The 17,659-nt window shown below is 55.0% G+C and overlaps 1 protein-coding gene and 1 pseudogene across 7 annotated transcripts; both read left to right on the top strand.

Annotated features, from left to right (window-relative positions):
* The first annotated feature begins 3,445 nt into the window (after window positions 1–3,445).
* LOC100609387 (small ribosomal subunit protein uS10-like) lies at window positions 3,446–3,917 on the top strand (annotated as a pseudogene).
* A 4,650-nt stretch (window positions 3,918–8,567) lies between these two features.
* PACSIN3 (protein kinase C and casein kinase substrate in neurons 3) lies at window positions 8,568–17,508 on the top strand. 7 transcript variants are annotated; one of them, XM_009460336.4, is made up of 12 exons: window positions 8,605–8,695; window positions 10,548–10,744; window positions 11,971–12,036; window positions 12,276–12,366; window positions 12,481–12,637; window positions 14,344–14,579; window positions 14,693–14,848; window positions 15,448–15,623; window positions 15,755–15,875; window positions 16,004–16,140; window positions 16,544–16,665; window positions 16,985–17,508. In XM_009460336.4, exons 4-12 carry the CDS (start codon window positions 12,313–12,315, stop codon window positions 17,098–17,100), a joined length of 1,275 nt encoding a protein of 424 aa, XP_009458611.1. In that variant the 5' UTR covers window positions 8,605–8,695; window positions 10,548–10,744; window positions 11,971–12,036; window positions 12,276–12,312; the 3' UTR covers window positions 17,101–17,508. The 7 variants fall into 7 exon arrangements, with proteins under 7 accessions (XP_001166760.2, XP_054517268.1, XP_009458611.1 ...); XM_001166760.7 differs by lacking the exon at window positions 10,548–10,744 and having other exon boundaries at window positions 8,568–8,695; XM_054661293.2 differs by lacking the exon at window positions 10,548–10,744 and having other exon boundaries at window positions 8,568–8,695; window positions 12,231–12,366.
* Window positions 17,509–17,659: the final 151 nt, after the last annotated feature.

Raw genomic sequence — 17,659 nt, 5'->3', positions numbered from 1 at the left:
TTCATACATCAGTCTTCAGTTGTTCCGCCTGGAATGCCGTTCCCTAGGTCCCCTCTTCACCTTCTTAACTTCCATTTGTCTTCTGGGTCTTTTTGGGTGGAGGCTTAAACTCCCTGAAGCCACACTCCCACTATCCTCTTCCAGCACACTGTCCCTTTTTTTTTTCCTTCAAACACTCATGACAATTGGTAATGATGTTTTTGGACCTTTATTTGATTTCAGTGGAAAATTCCATGAAGTTGGCATCTTGTCTGCTTTCTTTTTTTGTCTTGAGATGGAGTCTCGCTCTGTCACCCAGGCTGGAGTGTAGTGGCGCCATCTCAGCTCACTGCAACCTCTGCCTCCCCGGTTCAAGCAATTCTCCTGCCTCAGTCTCCTGAGTAGCAGGGACTACAGGCGTGCGCCACTACGCCTGGTTAATTTTTGTATTTTCAGTAGAGACAGGGTTTCACCATGTTGGTCAGGCTGGTCTTGAACTCTTGACCTCAAGTGATCCACCCTCCTTGGCCTCCCCCAATTCTTGTATTACAGGCGTGAGCCACCGCACCTGGCCTGCTTTCTTCGAATTAAGGACTGAGCACCCAGCCTGGTGTTGGTCACACAATGGGTGCCCAAGTGCACCAGGGTAGGCTTCTGGAGCAGGAGCCTCCCGGCCTACAGAGCTGAAACCCGGAGTACACAATGGCAACTCCTGGGGTGTTTCCTGCTGAGGCGGGGACCAGCTAAATAATCTGCCTGGGGCAATGGCAGATTCCCGGAACTACCGGTTCCTCCCCTTTTTAGACTATATAGGGTAACTTCATTTTTTTTTTTTTTTAATAGGGTAACTTCCTGACCCTGGAGAAACTTTCTCTATAGGCTGCACTGTTGAAACCTGCGATTCATTTTCACCCGAGTGCCATCGGTCTGCCTTGGTAACCTACAAACAGCCTGCCGCACTGAGGTTAACTGCTCTCAATAACTGGGACCAGTCTTTACACGGGACTGCCTGAGCTCTGAAAAACATAGCTGTGAAATTAGAATACTTTACTCAGCTGCCTGTCAGGAATCCCGGGGCAATGTCCAGAGGCCACGGAGGGAAACTCACAAAGCAGCCTTCAGAGGAGACAGCCCTGCCTGCAGCACTCAGCCGGCTCTGATCTACTCTCGGCAGGGTGGCCAGAGTTATCATTAAAAAGGGGAAATCTGGCTGGGCGCCGTGGCTCATGCCTGTAATCCCAGCACTTTGGGAGGCCAAGGCAGGTGGATCACAAGGTCAGGAGTTCAAGACCAGCCTGGCCAAGATGATGTAACCCCGTCTCTACTAAAAATACAAAAATTAGCCACGGTAGCAGGCATCTGTAATCCCAGCTACTCGGGAGGCTGAGGCAGGAGAATTGCTTGAACCCGGGAGGCGGAGGTTACAGTGAGCCAAGATTGCACCACTGCACTCCAGCCTGGGCGACAGAGCGAGACTCTGTCTCAAAAAAATAAATAAATAAATAAATAAATAAAATAAAAGGGGAAATCTGATCTACCTACTCTCATGGACACTTCCCACTGCCTATAGGGTAGCGTCCAAATTCCCTAGCCCACTTTGCAAATCTTCACCATCCAATCCCAACCTATCTTTCCAGCTTCATCTTCCATCTGCTTCTGTTACCAGAAAGGTGTCCTGATCCAGACCCCAGGAGAGGGTTCTTGGGTCTGGTGAAAGAAAGAATTTGAGGCGAATCCATAGAATAAAGTGAGAGCAAGTTTATTAAGAAAGCAAAGGAATAAAGCATGGCTACTCTGGCCAGGAACGGTGGCTTATGCCTGTAATCTCAGCACTTTGGGAGGCTGAGGCAAGTGGATCACCTGAGGTCAGGAGTTTGAGACCAGCCTGGCCAACATGGCAATAACCCGTCTCTACAAAAATACAAAAATTAGCCAGGCATGGTGATGCACACCTGTAATCTCAACTACTTTGGTGGCTGAGGCAGGAGGATCACTTGAACCCAGAAGGCAGAGGTTGCAGTGAGCTGAGATCGCACCACTGTACTCCAGCCTGGGTGACAGAATAAGACTCTGTCTCAAAAAAAAAAAAAAAAAAGCTACTCCACAGGCAGAGCAGCAGCAAGGGCTGCTCACCTAAGAATACCTTTTTTTTTTTTTTTGAGACGGAGTCTTGCTCTGTCGCCCAGGCTGGACTGCAGTGGCGCTATCTCGGCTCACTGCAAGCTCTGCCTCCTGGGTTCACCCCATTCTCCTGCCTCAGCCTCCCAAGTAGCTGGGACTACAGGCGCCCGCCACCACGCCTGGCTAATTTTTTGTATTTTTAGTAGAGACGGGGTTTCGCCTTGTTAGCCAGGATGGTCTTGATCTCCTGACCTCGTGATCCACCCGCCTCGGCCTCCCAAAGTGCTGGGTTTACAGGCGTGAGCCACTGCGCCCGGCCCTAAGAATACTTAAGTTATTTTTTGATTATATGCTAAACAAGGGGTGGATTATTCAGGAGCTTTCTGGTCAAGGGGTGGGCAATTCCCGGAACTGTGGGTTTCTCCCTTTTTTAGACTATATAGAGTAAATTTCTGACATTGCCATGGCATCCGTAGACTGTCCTGGCACTGGTAGGAGTGTCTTTTAGCATGCTAATGTATTAGATTTAGCGTATAATGAGTAGTGAGGACGACCAGAGGTCACATTGCCATATTGGTTTTGGTAGGTTTTGGCCAGCTTCTTTATCGCATCCTTTTATCAGCTGGACTCAGCATGCCTAACCTCCTTGGAATGCAGCCCAGTAGGTCTGAGCCTTATTTTACCCAGCCCCTATTCAAGCTGGAGTCTCTCTGGTTCAAATGCCTCTGATACCTCCACCCCATCATGACCTCATTATTCTAGAGATTCGAGACCTGCACAGTCCAATACAGTAGCCACTACTCACATGTAGTTGTTAATTTTTTTGTGTGTGTGTGTGACAGGATCCCACTCTGTTGCCCAGGCTGGAGTGCAGTGGCCCAATCACGGCTCACTGCAGCCTTGACCTCTCAGGCTCTGGTGACCTCAGCCTCCTCAGTAGCTGGCACTACAGGTATGTGCCACGACACTCAGCTAATTTTTCTTTTTTTTTTTTGACATAGAGTCTCGCTCTGTCATCCAGGCTGGACTGCAGTGGTACAATCTTGGCTCACTATAACCTCTGCCTCCTGAGTTCAAGCAATTCGCCTGCCTCAGCCCTGCCCTGAGTAGCTGGGACTATAGGTGCATACCACCATGCCAGGCTAATTTTTGTATTTTTAGTAGAGACGTGGTTTCACCATCTTGGCCAGGCTGGTCTCGAACTCCTGACCTAAAGTGGTCCTCCTGCCTCGGCCTCCCAAAGTGCTGGGATTACAGGCATGAGCCACCACGCCTGGCCTAATTTCAAAATTTTTAAATTGGAGGAAGACGCGGTCGTAGGTGCTGTGAGTCTCTCGTCCGCACGCTCCTGCTCCTGACTCACTGCTGTTCACTCTCGCTGAGGAAAAAGTCGGTCAGGAAGCCACGCAGCAGCCATGGCTTTTAAGGATACCGGAAAAACACCCGTGGAGCCGGAGGTGGCGATTCACTGAATTCGAATCACCCTAACAAGCCGCAACATAAAATCCCTGGAAAAGGTGTGTGCTGACTTGATCAGAGGCGCAAAGGAAAAGAATCTCAAAGTGAAAGGACCAGTTCGAATGCTTACCAAGACTTTGAGAATCACTACGAGAAAAACCCCTTGTGGTGAAGGTTCTAAGACATGGGATCGTTTCCAGATGAGAATCCACCAGCGACTCATTGACTTGCACAGTCCTTCTGAGATTGTTAAGCAGATTACTTCCATCAGTATTGAGCCAGGAGTTGAGGTGGAAGTCACCATTGCAGATGCTTAAGTCAACAATTTTAATAAACTGATTACCAGTTGTTAAAAAAAATTTTTTTTTAATTAAAAGTTTATGTTTTCTCTTTTTTTTTTGAGATGGAGTTTCGCTCTTGTTGCCCAGGCTGGAGTGCAATGGAGCAATCCCAGCTCACTACAACCTCCGCCTCCCAGGTTCAAGCAATTCTCCTGCCTCAGCCTCCTGAGTAGCTGGGATTACAGGCATGAGCCACCACGCCCGGCTAATTTTGTATTTTTAGTAGAGATGGGGTTTCTCCATGTTGGTCAGGCTGGTCTTGAACTCCCAGCCTCAGGTGATCCACCCACCTCGGCCTCCCGAAGTGCTGGGATTACAGGCGTGAGCCACTGCACCTGGCAAGTTTATGTTTTCAATAGCCACATTTCAAGTGCTCAACAGTCTCATGCTACTAGTGGCTATCATATTGGCCAGCACAGCTATAGAACATTCCCACCACTGCAGAAAAGAATTGGACAGCACTATTTTAGATACAAATACCCACTCGCCCACCCCCCAGTTTTTAATTTTAGTTACATAATTTACACATAGGTACATTCTCATTGTAAATTTTCTAACATTACAAAAATGTCCCTTACCAATTCTAGACCTCTGCCTAAAGATAAACGCCAAAATCAGTATGATGTATATTTTCTGTGAAGATTTAGTGTGTTTTGCATTTTGCTTTTTTCCCTTGACATCATCTTGGAGGTCTTCTTATAAGAATACATCTCTTGGCTGGGTGCGGTGGCTCATGTCTGTAGTCCCAGCAGTTTGGGAGGCCAAGGCGGGTGGATCATGAGGTCAGGAGTTTGAGCCCAGCCTGACCAACATGGTGAAACCCCGTCTCTACTAAAAATACAAAAATTAGCCAGGCGTGGTGGCACGTGCCTGTAATCCCAGCTACTCAGGAGGCTGAGGCAGGAGAATCGCTTGAACCCGGGAGGTGGAGGTTGCAGTGAGCTGAGATTGCGCCATTACACTCCAGCCTGGGCGACAGAGCAAGACGCCGTCTCGAAAAAAAAAAAAAAAAAAAGAATATGTCTCTCTCTACCTTGTTCTTTTTTTTTTTTTTTTTTTTTGGTTTGTTTTTGTTTGAGATGGAGTTTTGCTCTCGCTTCCCAGGCTGGAGTGCAATGGCGCAATCTCAGCTCACTGCAACCTCCGCCTCCTGGGTTCAAGCGATTCTCCTGTCTCAGCTTCCCAAGTAGCTGGGACTAAAGGCACACGCCACCACACCTGGCTAATTTTTGTATTTTTAGTAGAGAAGGGGTTTCACTTTGTTGGCCAGGCTGGTCTCGAACTCCTGCCTCTAGGTTGTTCTTGAGTTTTTGCAGAGTAATCCACAGCATGAATGAACTTTAGGTTGTTCAACTATTGCCTTCATGATGAACATTTGTTTTCAGTTCTCCCCTGTTGCAAACAGTACTATATGCAAACATCGTTGTACCTCTTTCTGCATTTGTACATGTTCGTCCAGGGTAAATACCAAAAAGTAGAATTGCTAGGTCACAAAGTCATATGGTAACACCCCTGGGGCTTGGCACACCCTGAAGCTCCTGCCTAGAATGCCTGTCCACATGACTAATTCCTACTCATCAAGACCTATCAGTGTCATGTCCTGTGAAAGGCCGTCCCTTCTGCCTGTTTTCCCTCAATACTTCCTATCTGCCTTGCATCATTACGGTACACTTGGACTCTGCCTTATTTAACTTTGTACTCCCAACATTCCTAGCATAGCCTTAGCATGGAGTAAAAACTCAAGTGTTTTCTTGGCTGGGTGAATGAATGCATAAATAAACAAATGAAGGCACAGTGGTTAGGACATTCCAGAAACTCAAGGTGAGTCTGTGAGTGGTGTGAAATCTGGCTATGGACCAATCTGCCCATTGGTACCCTGAGCCAAATGCCTTGCTAGATTTGTCTTTTTTTCTTTTTGAGAGAAAGTTTCCTTCGACCAGGCTGGAGAGCAGTGGCGCAATCTCAGCTACCTAAGCCTCCCGGATTCAAGCAATGCTCCTGTCTCAGCCTCCCAAGTAGCTGGGACTACAGGCGTCCACCACCACGCCTGCTAGTTTTTTTGTGTTTTTAGTAGAGATGGGGTTTCATTATTGGCCAGGCTGGTCTTGAACTCCTGACCTCAGGTGATCCACCTGCCTCAGCCTCACAAAGTGCTGGCATTACAGGCGTGAGCCACTGTGCCCAGCCTTAGATTTCTGTCATTTTTTTTCTTTTTCTTTTTGAGATGGAGTTTTGTTCTTGTCGCCCAGGCTGGAGTGCAATGGCACGATCTCAGCTCACTGCAACCTCCACCTCCCAGGTTCAAGCGATTCTCCTGCCTCAGCCTCCTGAGTAGCTGGGATTACAGGCACCCGCCACCATGCCCAGCTAATTTTTGTATTTTTAATAGAGATGGGGTTTCACCATGTTGGCCAGGCTGGTCTCAAACTCCTGACCTCAGATGATCCACCCGCCTCGGCCTCCCAAAATGCTGGGATTACAGGCGTGGGCCACCGCGCCCGACCAGATTTCTGTCTTTATGCAACCCTCTGTCCACTGACATCTCATCTTGAACTCTGGGTTGAGGACAGCACTGATGGAGCAGTGTGAATGTTAAGGGCTCTGGCCATAGAGCGCAGAATGGGAGCCCTGGGGGTAGCATTAGCTTGGAGCTGGCTTTCCAAAGGCATGTCTGTCTACTTTCAGCTTAGAAGCAGCCCCCTATGCTCTGGGTTTTATTTTGTTGTTTTTTTCCCCTACAGTACCTCAGAGGCAATTAAGATCAGCTGCGACATTTCTGCTTTCTGCTCCCAGACTTGAGCCCAAGGGAAGCCAGATGTTTTCCAGTCCACATCCCCTTCTCTCTGTGGTCTGATGAACAGCCCTGTTTTCTGAGTCTCTCTATGGCCTGGCTTTCCCAGATCCCACAGCCTGGCTGCCAACTTTATTTTTAATGAGGTTTTAATAGGTGGCTCCTGTAATTAATTTCATTCTTGTGTTTTCACACTTCGGTCTAGGTGCCTAAAGGCCTTCAGGCGCTAGGAGGGATGTTAACTGATTTTAAAGAATACAAAACCCTGTGGCTGTGATTTACCATTTTCCCAGCTCCTCTGATCTGCAGTTGTTTTTTACAATCATTAATTAGCTGGGGCTCATGGCTCAGCGGAAGGTCAGCTGGTCACCTGTCATGTTTTATAGAGGTAGAAATAGAGATAAGGAGAGAAGGGACTTGTCCAAGCCCTAAGAGAGACTGGGTGTTGAAATTGGTTTCAGAAACCACATCCCAGGTTTCAGATTCACTACTCAGCTATGATTTGCCAAACACGGCCAGAATCCTCAGGCCAAAGGTGGCGCGCCTTGGGTGCCCCACAGGTGTCTTGGGGAGGCAGTTTTACCCTTCCATTAGCACTGCCCAGCAAGTGAGCCCTCGGCAGGCAAAATTACCCCCATTCATTTTCTCCAGGTCCCTTTCTCGTTTTGTGAGCGGATTCATCTGCGTAAAGAACGCGTCAGTGATTCCTCCTGGATTTAGAAACAACATAATTTTGCTATTTTTAAAGCTGCCGTTTAAAACTCCGCGCGCACGCACTCACACTCTTCAGGGAGCTGGGGGTGGGAGGAAAAGTACGAGCTTCAGAGGGCGCAGCCAGGCGCCTCAGCTTCCCAGGGCTCAGAGCCGCGTCCCTGGGGGCGCACTCCTCTGAGAGCGCCGGGGCTCTCCGACCCGCTGCGATTCTGCGCGCCCGGGACCTTCTGCGCCCGGTCGTTCGACCCCGTTGGTCCGCGCTCCCCCTGGTCTTCAAGGCTCAGGGCACCGCCGCTGGGTCACCGGGCCCAGGAGAGAGTGGGAGGGGCGGAGAGGCCGAGCAGGTGGCGATTAGGTCAGCTTCGGAACATTCTTGGACCGCTCCAGTGGATATAAATAACAGACGGAGCCGCTCTGCAAAATCTCACCCCCGGGGGAAAGCGGGGAGAGGGAAGTAGGGAGAGAGGAGGGAGAAGGGATTTATTTAGCGTGGGGTGGCATCGTGGCGATATGGAAAAATGTACCAGACTGATAAAGGGGGTGGAGGGGCGAAGGGTAAGAATGAATCGTGGTACAAAATCTGGAAATAAGAACTCGGAGGGGGAGGAGCTTAGGCCTTTTTGTCCCACCCCCACCGCGTGTTCGTCTCAGGCCTTAGAAGGCGCCCCAGATTAGCAGGGCAGCTGTGGAACGGTAGGGCACGGTTTTGGAGTCCCAGCCCTGCCTGACTAGAGGGAAATCTTGGGCAAGCCTCTGAAAAGCCCCCGAGCCTCAGTTTTTGCATCTGTACAGTGGGAATCCTAATGCTTACAAGGGGTGGTTGTGAGCCTCGCCTGAGCCAATTTCTAAACAAGCGTGCAGCTAAAAATGTAAGGCAGTGTAATTTCCCCGGCCCCTCTCCAAGGCTGCCCGTGCCGGCCCGGTCCCTTCTTGCTCCCTCGGGTCTCCCAGGCTCTGCAACGGTCCGGGAGAGGCAAAGCCGAAATCTGGCTCCCTGCGGCACCGGGGCGCAACCCTGGGGAGCCCGCCCAGGCACTCCGCACACGGGCGAAGCAGAGAAACCTCGACCCGCGCCACAAGAGCCGCTGGTCGCCGCGATGCCTGCAGCCCCGCTGCCCGGCCGCGTGGGGTTGAGGCAGCGGCGGCCAGGAGAGGGGCGGGGCCGGGGGCCGGGCTTCCCGGGGGAGGGCCCGGCGCGCTCCGGGAGGCCGCGGCGCGGGCCCAGGAGCGGTAGGACTCGGGCCGGAGCGTGGCCGGACCCCCACCCGCCGAGGGGCCCAGGGAGGACGCGGTGAGTGCCCTGGAGGGGACGCGCGGGTAGGCGGCGGCGGGTGCCGTGGCTCGAGCCCGCCCTCTCCTGCTCCGGCTTCTGAAGTTTGCAATGGAGCCGACTCCCGCCCAGGGAGCCCCCGGCCACCCCGCTCTGCGTGCCGACGGGAAGGGCCGTAGCCGCGCCGAGGGGCCGTCCCATCTGCGGCGCCGCGGGCTCCGCAATTCCGCAGGCCGCCCGGGGGAGGGGGCGCCGGCGCTGGAGGGCTGAGCCGTCTTCAGGGGCCCCTCGAGGGCCCCCGTCCGCTCGCCTCGCGCCCGCCCCGAGGCCCCAGAGGGTCCTCGCTCCCTGGCGATCCCTCGCCCTGTGCAGTAAGCCCCGATTCCTGGGTCCGCTGCCCGGGGCCACCATCTGGAGCCCACGGCAAGGCCGGCCCAGCCAGGGGGCGTCCCCTCCCCTTGGCGGTGATCAGTGGCCCCACCCCCGCCAAGACCAAGTTCAACAAGTTTGGCCAAGAAGTCCTAGAGCTTCGGTGGCTAGGCCTGGCTCTGCCGCTCCGCGTGGCTCCACGGGCTCCGAGTTATGCAGCTCCGGGCGGCAAGGGGTCCTGTCGAGGGGCGCGGTCCATAAGGGTTGAGGCCAGAGGCGCGTAGCCTCTGGGCGCCAAGCTCTGGAGTGGAGGCTGGGGTTCGGAGTGCGTCATCTGGAAGCAGGCACCCCGGCCGGCAGGTCGGGTTTCCAAAAGTGCCCCTTTGTTATGCCCCTCCCTGGCCCTGCCTCCTCCCGCTTTGGCTGCGCCACCCCCTCCCCCAGCCTCCTGATCTCCTGGCTGGCTCTGGCTTCTGGTTCCAGCCCCTCTAACCTCGCTGTCCCTCTTCGGACCAGCCTACTGACGCCCCCTCCCCTCCCCCCCGCTCTGTCCTCAAATCCTAGAGCTGCGGGCGCACCGGGAGGGGCTGCCCGGGAAAGAAGCCCTTGGGCGCAGCCTGTGACTCAGGTTCCAGGGATGGGCCAGGCAGAATGGCTGAGCTCCCTCCCAGGGGCAAGCCCCCAGCTTCTGGAAGGGGTTGGGGCTGGTCTGGGGCCGGGTACCTTCAGGCCTCAGGTAGGGAGACTGGGTCTTCCCTGAACCAGGGACTTCCTACCTTGGCCCGTGCAGCTGCAAGGAGACCCTGCCAAGCCCAGGAAGACCTCTCGGAGCCGAACGTGCTGGCTCCCGGGGCTGGGAAGATTGCATTACCTGCTTTCTGAGCTCTTGCCTGCGGTGGGGACTGATTTGGGTCTCTGCTGAGCTCAGGAGGCACAGGGTGCCAACCTGCTCAATGGGGGCCAAGGTGCAAGCCCTCCTTGCTTGCTTGCTGAGAGGTCAGGCTGGGGCTATGGGGCCTGGCTGCACCCGGGGCTTGGGCCTGTGTTTGCTCTGGGAGGCCGGAGGGAGCTGTGCCAGCCCGGTACACACAGCTTGCTCTGTTCTGGGGCCAGAGAGAGGGAAGGGGTGGGGGGCAGCTCTCTGGGGAGCAGGGAACTCGGAGGCTGGAACAGGCAAGGGGCCCCAGGCTCCTGAGGCTGGACTGGGGCGGCTCCAGAGCCCTGTGATTCATGGCGGCAGCTCTCTTTCTCTTCATCGCCCTGTCAGGTCCTTTCTGGGCAGACAGGACACACTGCAGAGGGAACCAAGTGACGAGCTTGTGAGGCCCCTGGTGGGCACCTCCATTGCCTGGGTCTCCGCGGAGCCCCTAGCTCTGTCTCCTGTTAGCAGAGGGGGAAGCCCACTTGGACCAAGCATTCCCACAGCTGCTGGAGCGGGCACGTTTCCTGCGCTCCAGGTGGACATCGCTTGTTTTCTCACTTAACTAATTATTGCTGATTCCAGCGCGTGGGGACACACAAATCAGAATCCCAGAAGCCTCTGTCGGTGACTGAAGATAGACACCGTCCTGTCAGCCACAACTCCATGGGTTATACACCCCGGCTGAAGGGTCACCCGGGGCTACAGGAGCAAGGACAGAGAAACAGGGGAAGTGACTGAGGAGAAGATGCCTTAATTGGAGGTTTGAAGGAGGAGCAGAGGTGCATGAGTTTGGAGGAAGCGCTGTGACAGCGCCCTGCTTTGGGGACAAAGGGCGCACACTGTCCTCCTGGGTCTGGCTGTGTCCCTTGGGCCTGCTCAGAGAGGAAGCGATTTCCTTCTAGGGTCTGTGAGTCAGTCAGTGCTGGGGACAGCTGAGACCCTGCCCAGAGGCAGGAGGGGAGCAGCCACATGCCACTGTGTCCTTGAGTCCCTGGGGCCATGGCTCTGGGGTTGGAATTGGCTTGCCGTCCTCTGCGATTCTAGGGAACTTTTTTTTTTTTTTGAGACAGTCTCACTCTGTTGCCCAGGCGGTGGTATAATCTCTGCTCACCGCAACCTCCGCCTCCTAGGTTCAAGTGATTCTCATGCCTCAGCCTCCTAAGTAGCTGGGACTACAGGTTCCCGCCACCACGCCTGGCTAATTTTTATATTTTTAGTAGAGACGAGGTTCCTCCATGTTGGCCAAGCTGGTCTGGAACTCCTGACCTCAGGTGATCCACCCACCTCAGTCTCCCAAAGTGCTGAGATTACAGGCGTGAGCCACCACACCCAGCCTGGGGGACATTCTTATAGCTGGCCATCGCTTCTCACTTCCCCATGCTGCCCTGGACGCCAGGCCTTTGGAGGGCAGGCCCGGGTTGTGTGTTCCCCACGGAGCCTTGCGGGCCCTCAGTGGATGTGTGGAGTGAGATGAGTATCTTCCGTGACTGCAGGGCCCCTCGTATTTCTGGTGCGTTGCTTGGTTTGAGTTTCACACCAGCCCTGGCATGGCAGCTGAGCACACAGAGGAGTTCCATCTTAGAGGGAGCTGGGGCCTCCTTAGGAGGAGACAGTTACATACACTTGTTCGGGCTTCCTGGCCAAGACAGAAGCCAGGCCTCTTGGTTCCCTTCGTGCCCTCCTCAGTACAGGGAGCTACTGGGATGTGGCCAGGCACCCTCTGACTTGGCCTCTTGGGTAACAGGGTCGTCTTGTCACTCAAGGGAAGGCAACAGAGGCCCTAGCCTGGGCAGGAGTCCTCTCATCGGCAGTTGGGGGAGTGGGGCCTTCTGCCCACCGCCCACCCCCGCCTGCCATTTAATCCCTGGCTGGATCGTGTGACCTGCCTGGCATTCTCCTCCCTGGAATCTGGCGCTTCTGACAGCAGTTGCTATATTGGGGGTGCCGGGCACCGCCCTGGACGCTCTAGGCCCCCACCCTCACCCCCGCTCTGTTCTCCTTCAAGGCAGAGTCACAGTGGCAGCATTGAGAGTTGGACACCCGGGTCCTTGAAGTGATCTCTAGGCCCCAGGTATGTGGGGGGGCGGGGGGGGAAGGGCAGAGCAGTGAGAGGAAGAGCTTTGAGACTCCATCCTCACCCATCCTGGCCCTTCTTAGGGTCTTCAGCACCCTGCCTGCTAAGTCCTAGCCCTGATGACTCCTTGGGTGGTGGGGATGGCAGTGGGGCGAGGCCCAGGTATAGAGAGGGTCTTTTCCTATCCCCAGAAACATAATGTCCAGCTTTCCTGCTTACCCCTCTGCCCTCCACAGCCCCAAATCCGCCACCATTCCGTGCTGCGGGGACACCATGGCTCCAGAAGAGGACGCTGGAGGGGAGGCCTTAGGGGGCAGTTTCTGGGAGGTGAGCAGCTGGGTCCTGGGCTCAGCTACTTGTCTAGGGGAGGAGCCCAACTGACAGCCCCAGCCCCAAAGGAAGCTTCTCCCTGGTGACGACACCCTTTTCCTGTATGCCCAGGCTGGCAACTACAGGCGCACGGTACAGCGGGTGGAGGACGGGCACCGGCTGTGCGGGGACCTGGTCAGCTGCTTCCAGGAGCGCGCCCGCATCGAGAAGGCTTATGCCCAGCAGTTGGCTGACTGGGCCCGAAAGTGGAGGGGGACCGTGGAGAAGGGTGAGCCAGGCCCTCGCAGGGGGCAGAGGGCAGCTGAGTGCAGGACTGTCGGGCCAGCTTCTTTTTGCACGTCTCGTGGGAAGTTTGAGGCCTCCACGTCTACCCTCCCTTAGAAAGGGAAGATCCTCCTGGTCATCCTCATGGCTGTGGTGTTATTAAAGTTTATAAAGGATGCTCATGAGTTACTTTGATAGTTCCAACAACCCTGTGGAGATGGTTGTTTTACCCATTTTCTTTCCTTTCCTTCTTTTTTTTTTTTTGAGACGTTTTGCACTTGTTGCCCATGCTGGAGTGCAGTGACATGATGTTGGCTCACTGCAACCTCCGCCTCTCAAGTGGTTCTGCTTCAGCCTCCCAAGTAGCTGGGATTACAGGCACGCACCACCACGCCTGGCTAATTTTGTATTTTTAGTAAAGACGGGGTTTTACCATGTTGGCCAGGCTGGTCTCAAACTCCTGACCTCAGGTAATCCATCCACCTCAGCCTCCCCAAGTGCTGGGATTACAGGCGTGAGCCACTGCATCTGGCCTTCTTTCCTTTGTTTATTATTTATTTATTTTGAGACAGGGTCTCACTGTGTCACCAGGCTGGAGTGCAGTGGTACAATCATGGATCACTGCAACCTCCCTCTCCCAGGCTCAACTGATCCTCCCACCTCAGCCTCCTGAATAGCTGGGACCACAATAGCTGGGATCACAGGCATGGACCACCACACTTGGCTAATTTTTGTATTTTTTGTAGAGATAGGGTTTTGCTATGTTGCTCAGACTGGTTTTGAACCCCTGGGCTCTAGCGGTCCTTTCTCCTTGGCCTCCCAAAGTGCTGAGATTACAGGCGTGAGCCACCGTGCCCGGCCTGGATTACAGGCATGAGCCACCGCGCCTGGGCCTGTTTTATGCATTTTCTAGAGGAGAAACTGGAAGCTCAGGGAGGCTAAGGGACTTGCCTAAAGGCACACAGCTAGGAAGTGCTGAAGGTTGAGCCCAGGCCCTCTGACTGGGAGCATGGATCTTTCCACCCTGCAAGCTGTCTTCCTCGAGGGCACACACAGGCTCTTCCTTTGAGGCAATGGAGTGTAGTGTTTACACAACAGATGGGTTTGAATCTCAGCTCCTCTTTTTTTTCTTTTTTTTTGAGATAGAGTCTCGCTCTGTCACCTAGGCTGGAGTACAGCGGCGTGATCTCAGCTCACTGCAGTCTCCCCCTCTTGGGTTCAAGTGATTTTCCTGTCTCAGCCTCCCAAGTAGCTGGGACTACAGGCGCCCGCCACCATGCCCAGCTAATTTTTTGTAGTTTTAGTAGAGACAGGGTTTCACCGTGTTAGCCAGGATGGTCTCGATCTCCTGACCTTGTGATCCACCCGCCTTGGCCTCCCAAAGTGCTGGGATTACAGGAGTGAGCCACTGTGCCCGGCCCTCAGCTCCTGTTGTAGCCATAATGCTTTGGGCGAGTTCACATCTCTGGTCCTTGGTGTTTTGCCTGTTCAATGTTGGCAATGTCGCTGTCCTCACGATGGTGGCTGAGACAAGGATTCAGTGAGATAAGGCACATGGTCCTCATTCAATAAGCCCAGCTGACAGGGTTGTCATTCACCTTTGCACCCCATGCACATACCCCATGCCTCCATGCCTCGCACCCAGTGAGAGGGGCTAGGCTCATTTTGGGTGGTACCCAGGCCTGGCCTAAGCCCTGTCCCTCCCTGCAGGCCCCCAGTATGGCACACTGGAGAAGGCCTGGCATGCCTTTTTCACGGCGGCTGAGCGGCTGAGCGCGCTGCACCTGGAGGTGCGGGAGAAGCTGCAAGGGCAGGACAGTGAGCGGGTGCGCGCCTGGCAGCGGGGGGCTTTCCACCGGCCTGTGCTGGGCGGCTTCCGCGAGAGCCGGGCGGCCGAGGACGGCTTCCGCAAGGCCCAGAAGCCCTGGCTGAAGAGGCTGAAGGAGGTGAGGCTGGGTGGGGGAGGTATCCGAGACAGGCTCCTTCCTGGTTGTTTGCAAGGGATAGAGGGGGCCAAGGTGTGGCATCCAGGGTCCAGAGTGGTCTCCATGCATGCCAGGTTGAGGCTTCCAAGAAAAGCTACCACGCAGCCCGGAAGGATGAGAAGACCGCCCAGACGAGGGAGAGCCACGCGAAGGCAGACAGCGCCGTCTCCCAGGAGCAGCTGCGCAAACTGCAGGAACGGGTGGAACGCTGTGCCAAGGAGGCCGAGAAGGTACAGGCCACAGGTCCCAGCCCTGGCCCCCGCCCAGGGCACGGCTTCCTGAATGAATCTTGCTCCCTGAACATCTTGTCCAGTCCCCAGCACCCTTATTACCCTATTCCTCACCTGCCACCCTCTCTCCAGATGATCATTTAAAGGAGGAACCTGACAAAAGGTGATGCTTTACTAGGGAAAGAAATGGAGTTTCAGGCACTGGGATGACTTCAGCAGTTGAGAACTTCCAGCTCTTTTCCTTGCACAGTACCCTTTGCCCGAAGTGTCCTTTCCTGCAGCTCTGGATATGCAAATCCTCCCCATCCTGAGATGCTGCAGTTTCCACCTCCTCCAGGAAGCCTTTTCTGATTTCTCCCATCCTTTCCTGTAGGTTGACCTCATTTCAGTCCTCACCAGACTCTTTTATCTGCTGTGCCTGATGTCACCTCCCTTGTTAGGCTGCTGGGGTCCTTGAGGGCAGGAGCTGGGTCTTGGGACTGATTGCCCCTAGTGGCTAGCCCTGGGTCTAGCAGCCTATGGCAGTGTCTGGTAAACACTGGTGGAGTCCTGGGTGGAAGAAGGTCTGGTTCTCACCAGGTCCCTCCTCTCCCACCCAGACAAAAGCTCAGTATGAGCAGACACTGGCAGAGCTGCATCGCTACACTCCACGCTACATGGAGGACATGGAACAGGCCTTTGAGACCTGCCAGGCCGCCGAGCGCCAGCGGCTTCTTTTCTTCAAGGATATGCTGCTCACCTTACACCAGCACCTGGACCTTTCCAGCAGTGAGAAGTATGAACTGCCCGGTGGGCATGGAGATCTGGGGTAGTACTGGGTCTCCTCCATCTCCCCTAGGCCCTGGCTGGGACTGAGGGATGCAGGGTCTAGACTTCCTAGACTGAGGGGTGTGCCTTGGGTCATAGGTTCCATGAACTCCACCGCGACTTGCACCAGGGCATTGAGGCAGCCAGTGACGAAGAGGATCTGCGCTGGTGGCGCAGCACCCACGGGCCAGGCATGGCTATGAACTGGCCACAGTTCGAGGCATGTGTTCCAGGCGGGGTGGGGATGGGAGGTGGGATGGGCTCCCACTCAGCTTGGCCGGGGCTAGGGATGAAGTAAGTGAAGGTGGTTCAGATGGCCCCACCTGACTGTAAGCACTGTCCCCACAGGAGTGGTCCTTGGACACACAGAGGACAATCAGCCGGAAAGAGAAGGGTGGCCGGAGCCCTGATGAGGTTACCCTGACCAGCATTGTGCCTACAAGAGATGGCACCGCACCCCCACCCCAGTCCCCGGGGTCCCCAGGGTGAGAGCCAGGAGCGCGGCTGTGGCAAAGAAACAGCTCTGCCTCCCGCCCTCCTTTCCTTTCTCCTTGGTTTCATTTCTTTCACACCTGAAATGGGTTGAAAATTGGTGCCAGGGACCTGAGGGCCTACTTAGTTGTAATGATACTGGTTCTCATAGTGGTTTAGATTTGCTGGGCATTTCCCACGTTCCCTCTCGTTTATGCCTTAAATCAGCTGCGTGTGGCAGGAATTGCCTCTTTGCTCACAGTCGGGCATGGCGAGGTAGAGCTAGAATCTTTAGTACCTCACCTGACTCTCCCAGGTGCCTCTGGGGGTAGGGAGGCCTTTGCCCTGATCCTGGGTGAGATCTCCAGCCCCGTGTTCCTTGCACTCTGAGCTGCTCCCTTTGCCTCCCCTCTCCAGCACGGGGCAGGATGAGGAGTGGTCAGATGAAGAGAGTCCCCGGAAGGCTGCCACCGGGGTTCGGGTGAGGGCACTCTATGACTACGCTGGCCAGGAAGCTGATGAGCTGAGCTTCCGAGCAGGTACCCTGGGACCCCTTTCCTAGCTTCGGCCTCTGCCTTATCTGCCTGAGCAGGGGTGTCAGAAAGGGAAGCCAAATACCCACTTCTTAAGGGCCAGTCCTCTGTCCCTTCAGCTGTTCCAGGTCCAGATAGCTGGTGCCTGGTGGCTGCATTCAGGGTCTGGGGTGGGGCAGCTTGCTGACCTTGACCTGCCTCTGCCTGAGCCATGTCTTTGCTAGCTGGGCTCTGGGACCACACCATCCCCCTCAGTCCTTGACCCAGTTGCAGGAACAGGGCCTGGGCCAGGGCCACTGGCAGTGACCAATCCCCTTTCCCCCAGGGGAGGAGCTGCTGAAGATGAGTGAGGAGGACGAGCAGGGCTGGTGCCAAGGCCAGTTGCAGAGTGGCCGCATTGGCCTGTACCCTGCCAACTACGTGGAGTGTGTGGGCGCCTGAGTGTCCTGACAGCCCTTCTGCGACGTTTACCCACCCTGGGTCAGAGCCCAGCTTCTCCTGGAGAGCCGGACCCTCAGGGCCCTGAACCGTCGCTCTCCGGCTGCTCCTCTGTCCCTTGAGGGAGGAAGTCCTGGGACCCAGGGAGGGGAGGGGCCTTTGTCTAGGGAAGGGACTGGTAGGGAAGGGACGAGTCTAGGCTGAGGGCAAGATGGGAGGTCAGAGGTGACAGAAGCGTTCAGGGGTGCCTGGGCCTCCCCAGGAGCTGTGGACTCAGTTCCTGACCTCTGCTTTGGGGTTCCTGGGGTGGGCTTGGGGTGAGTGTAGTTCCGGCCTGCAGCACCCTCTTGCGGCTTGTTCTAGCGTGTATTAAAACTTGACACACACCCACACACAAAAACAAAAACACCACTGTCGGGCTCATGTGCATTTTTTTGATAGGACACCCTTGCCAGGCCACCAGAGGGCATCTAGAGAGAGGCCTAGCGTCTGTTATGGGGCCGGGGTTGGAAAAGGGTTTGCCTGCTTGGTACCTGCTCTGGAACTTCGAGATACTAATCTG

The sequence above is a fragment of the Pan troglodytes genome, chromosome 9 (assembly GCF_028858775.2).
Source record: "Pan troglodytes isolate AG18354 chromosome 9, NHGRI_mPanTro3-v2.0_pri, whole genome shotgun sequence".
Classification (NCBI taxonomy): Eukaryota; Metazoa; Chordata; class Mammalia; order Primates; family Hominidae; genus Pan; species Pan troglodytes.
Note: the sequence above shows the minus strand (reverse complement) of the source record. Positions and strands in the feature narration are given on the sequence as shown.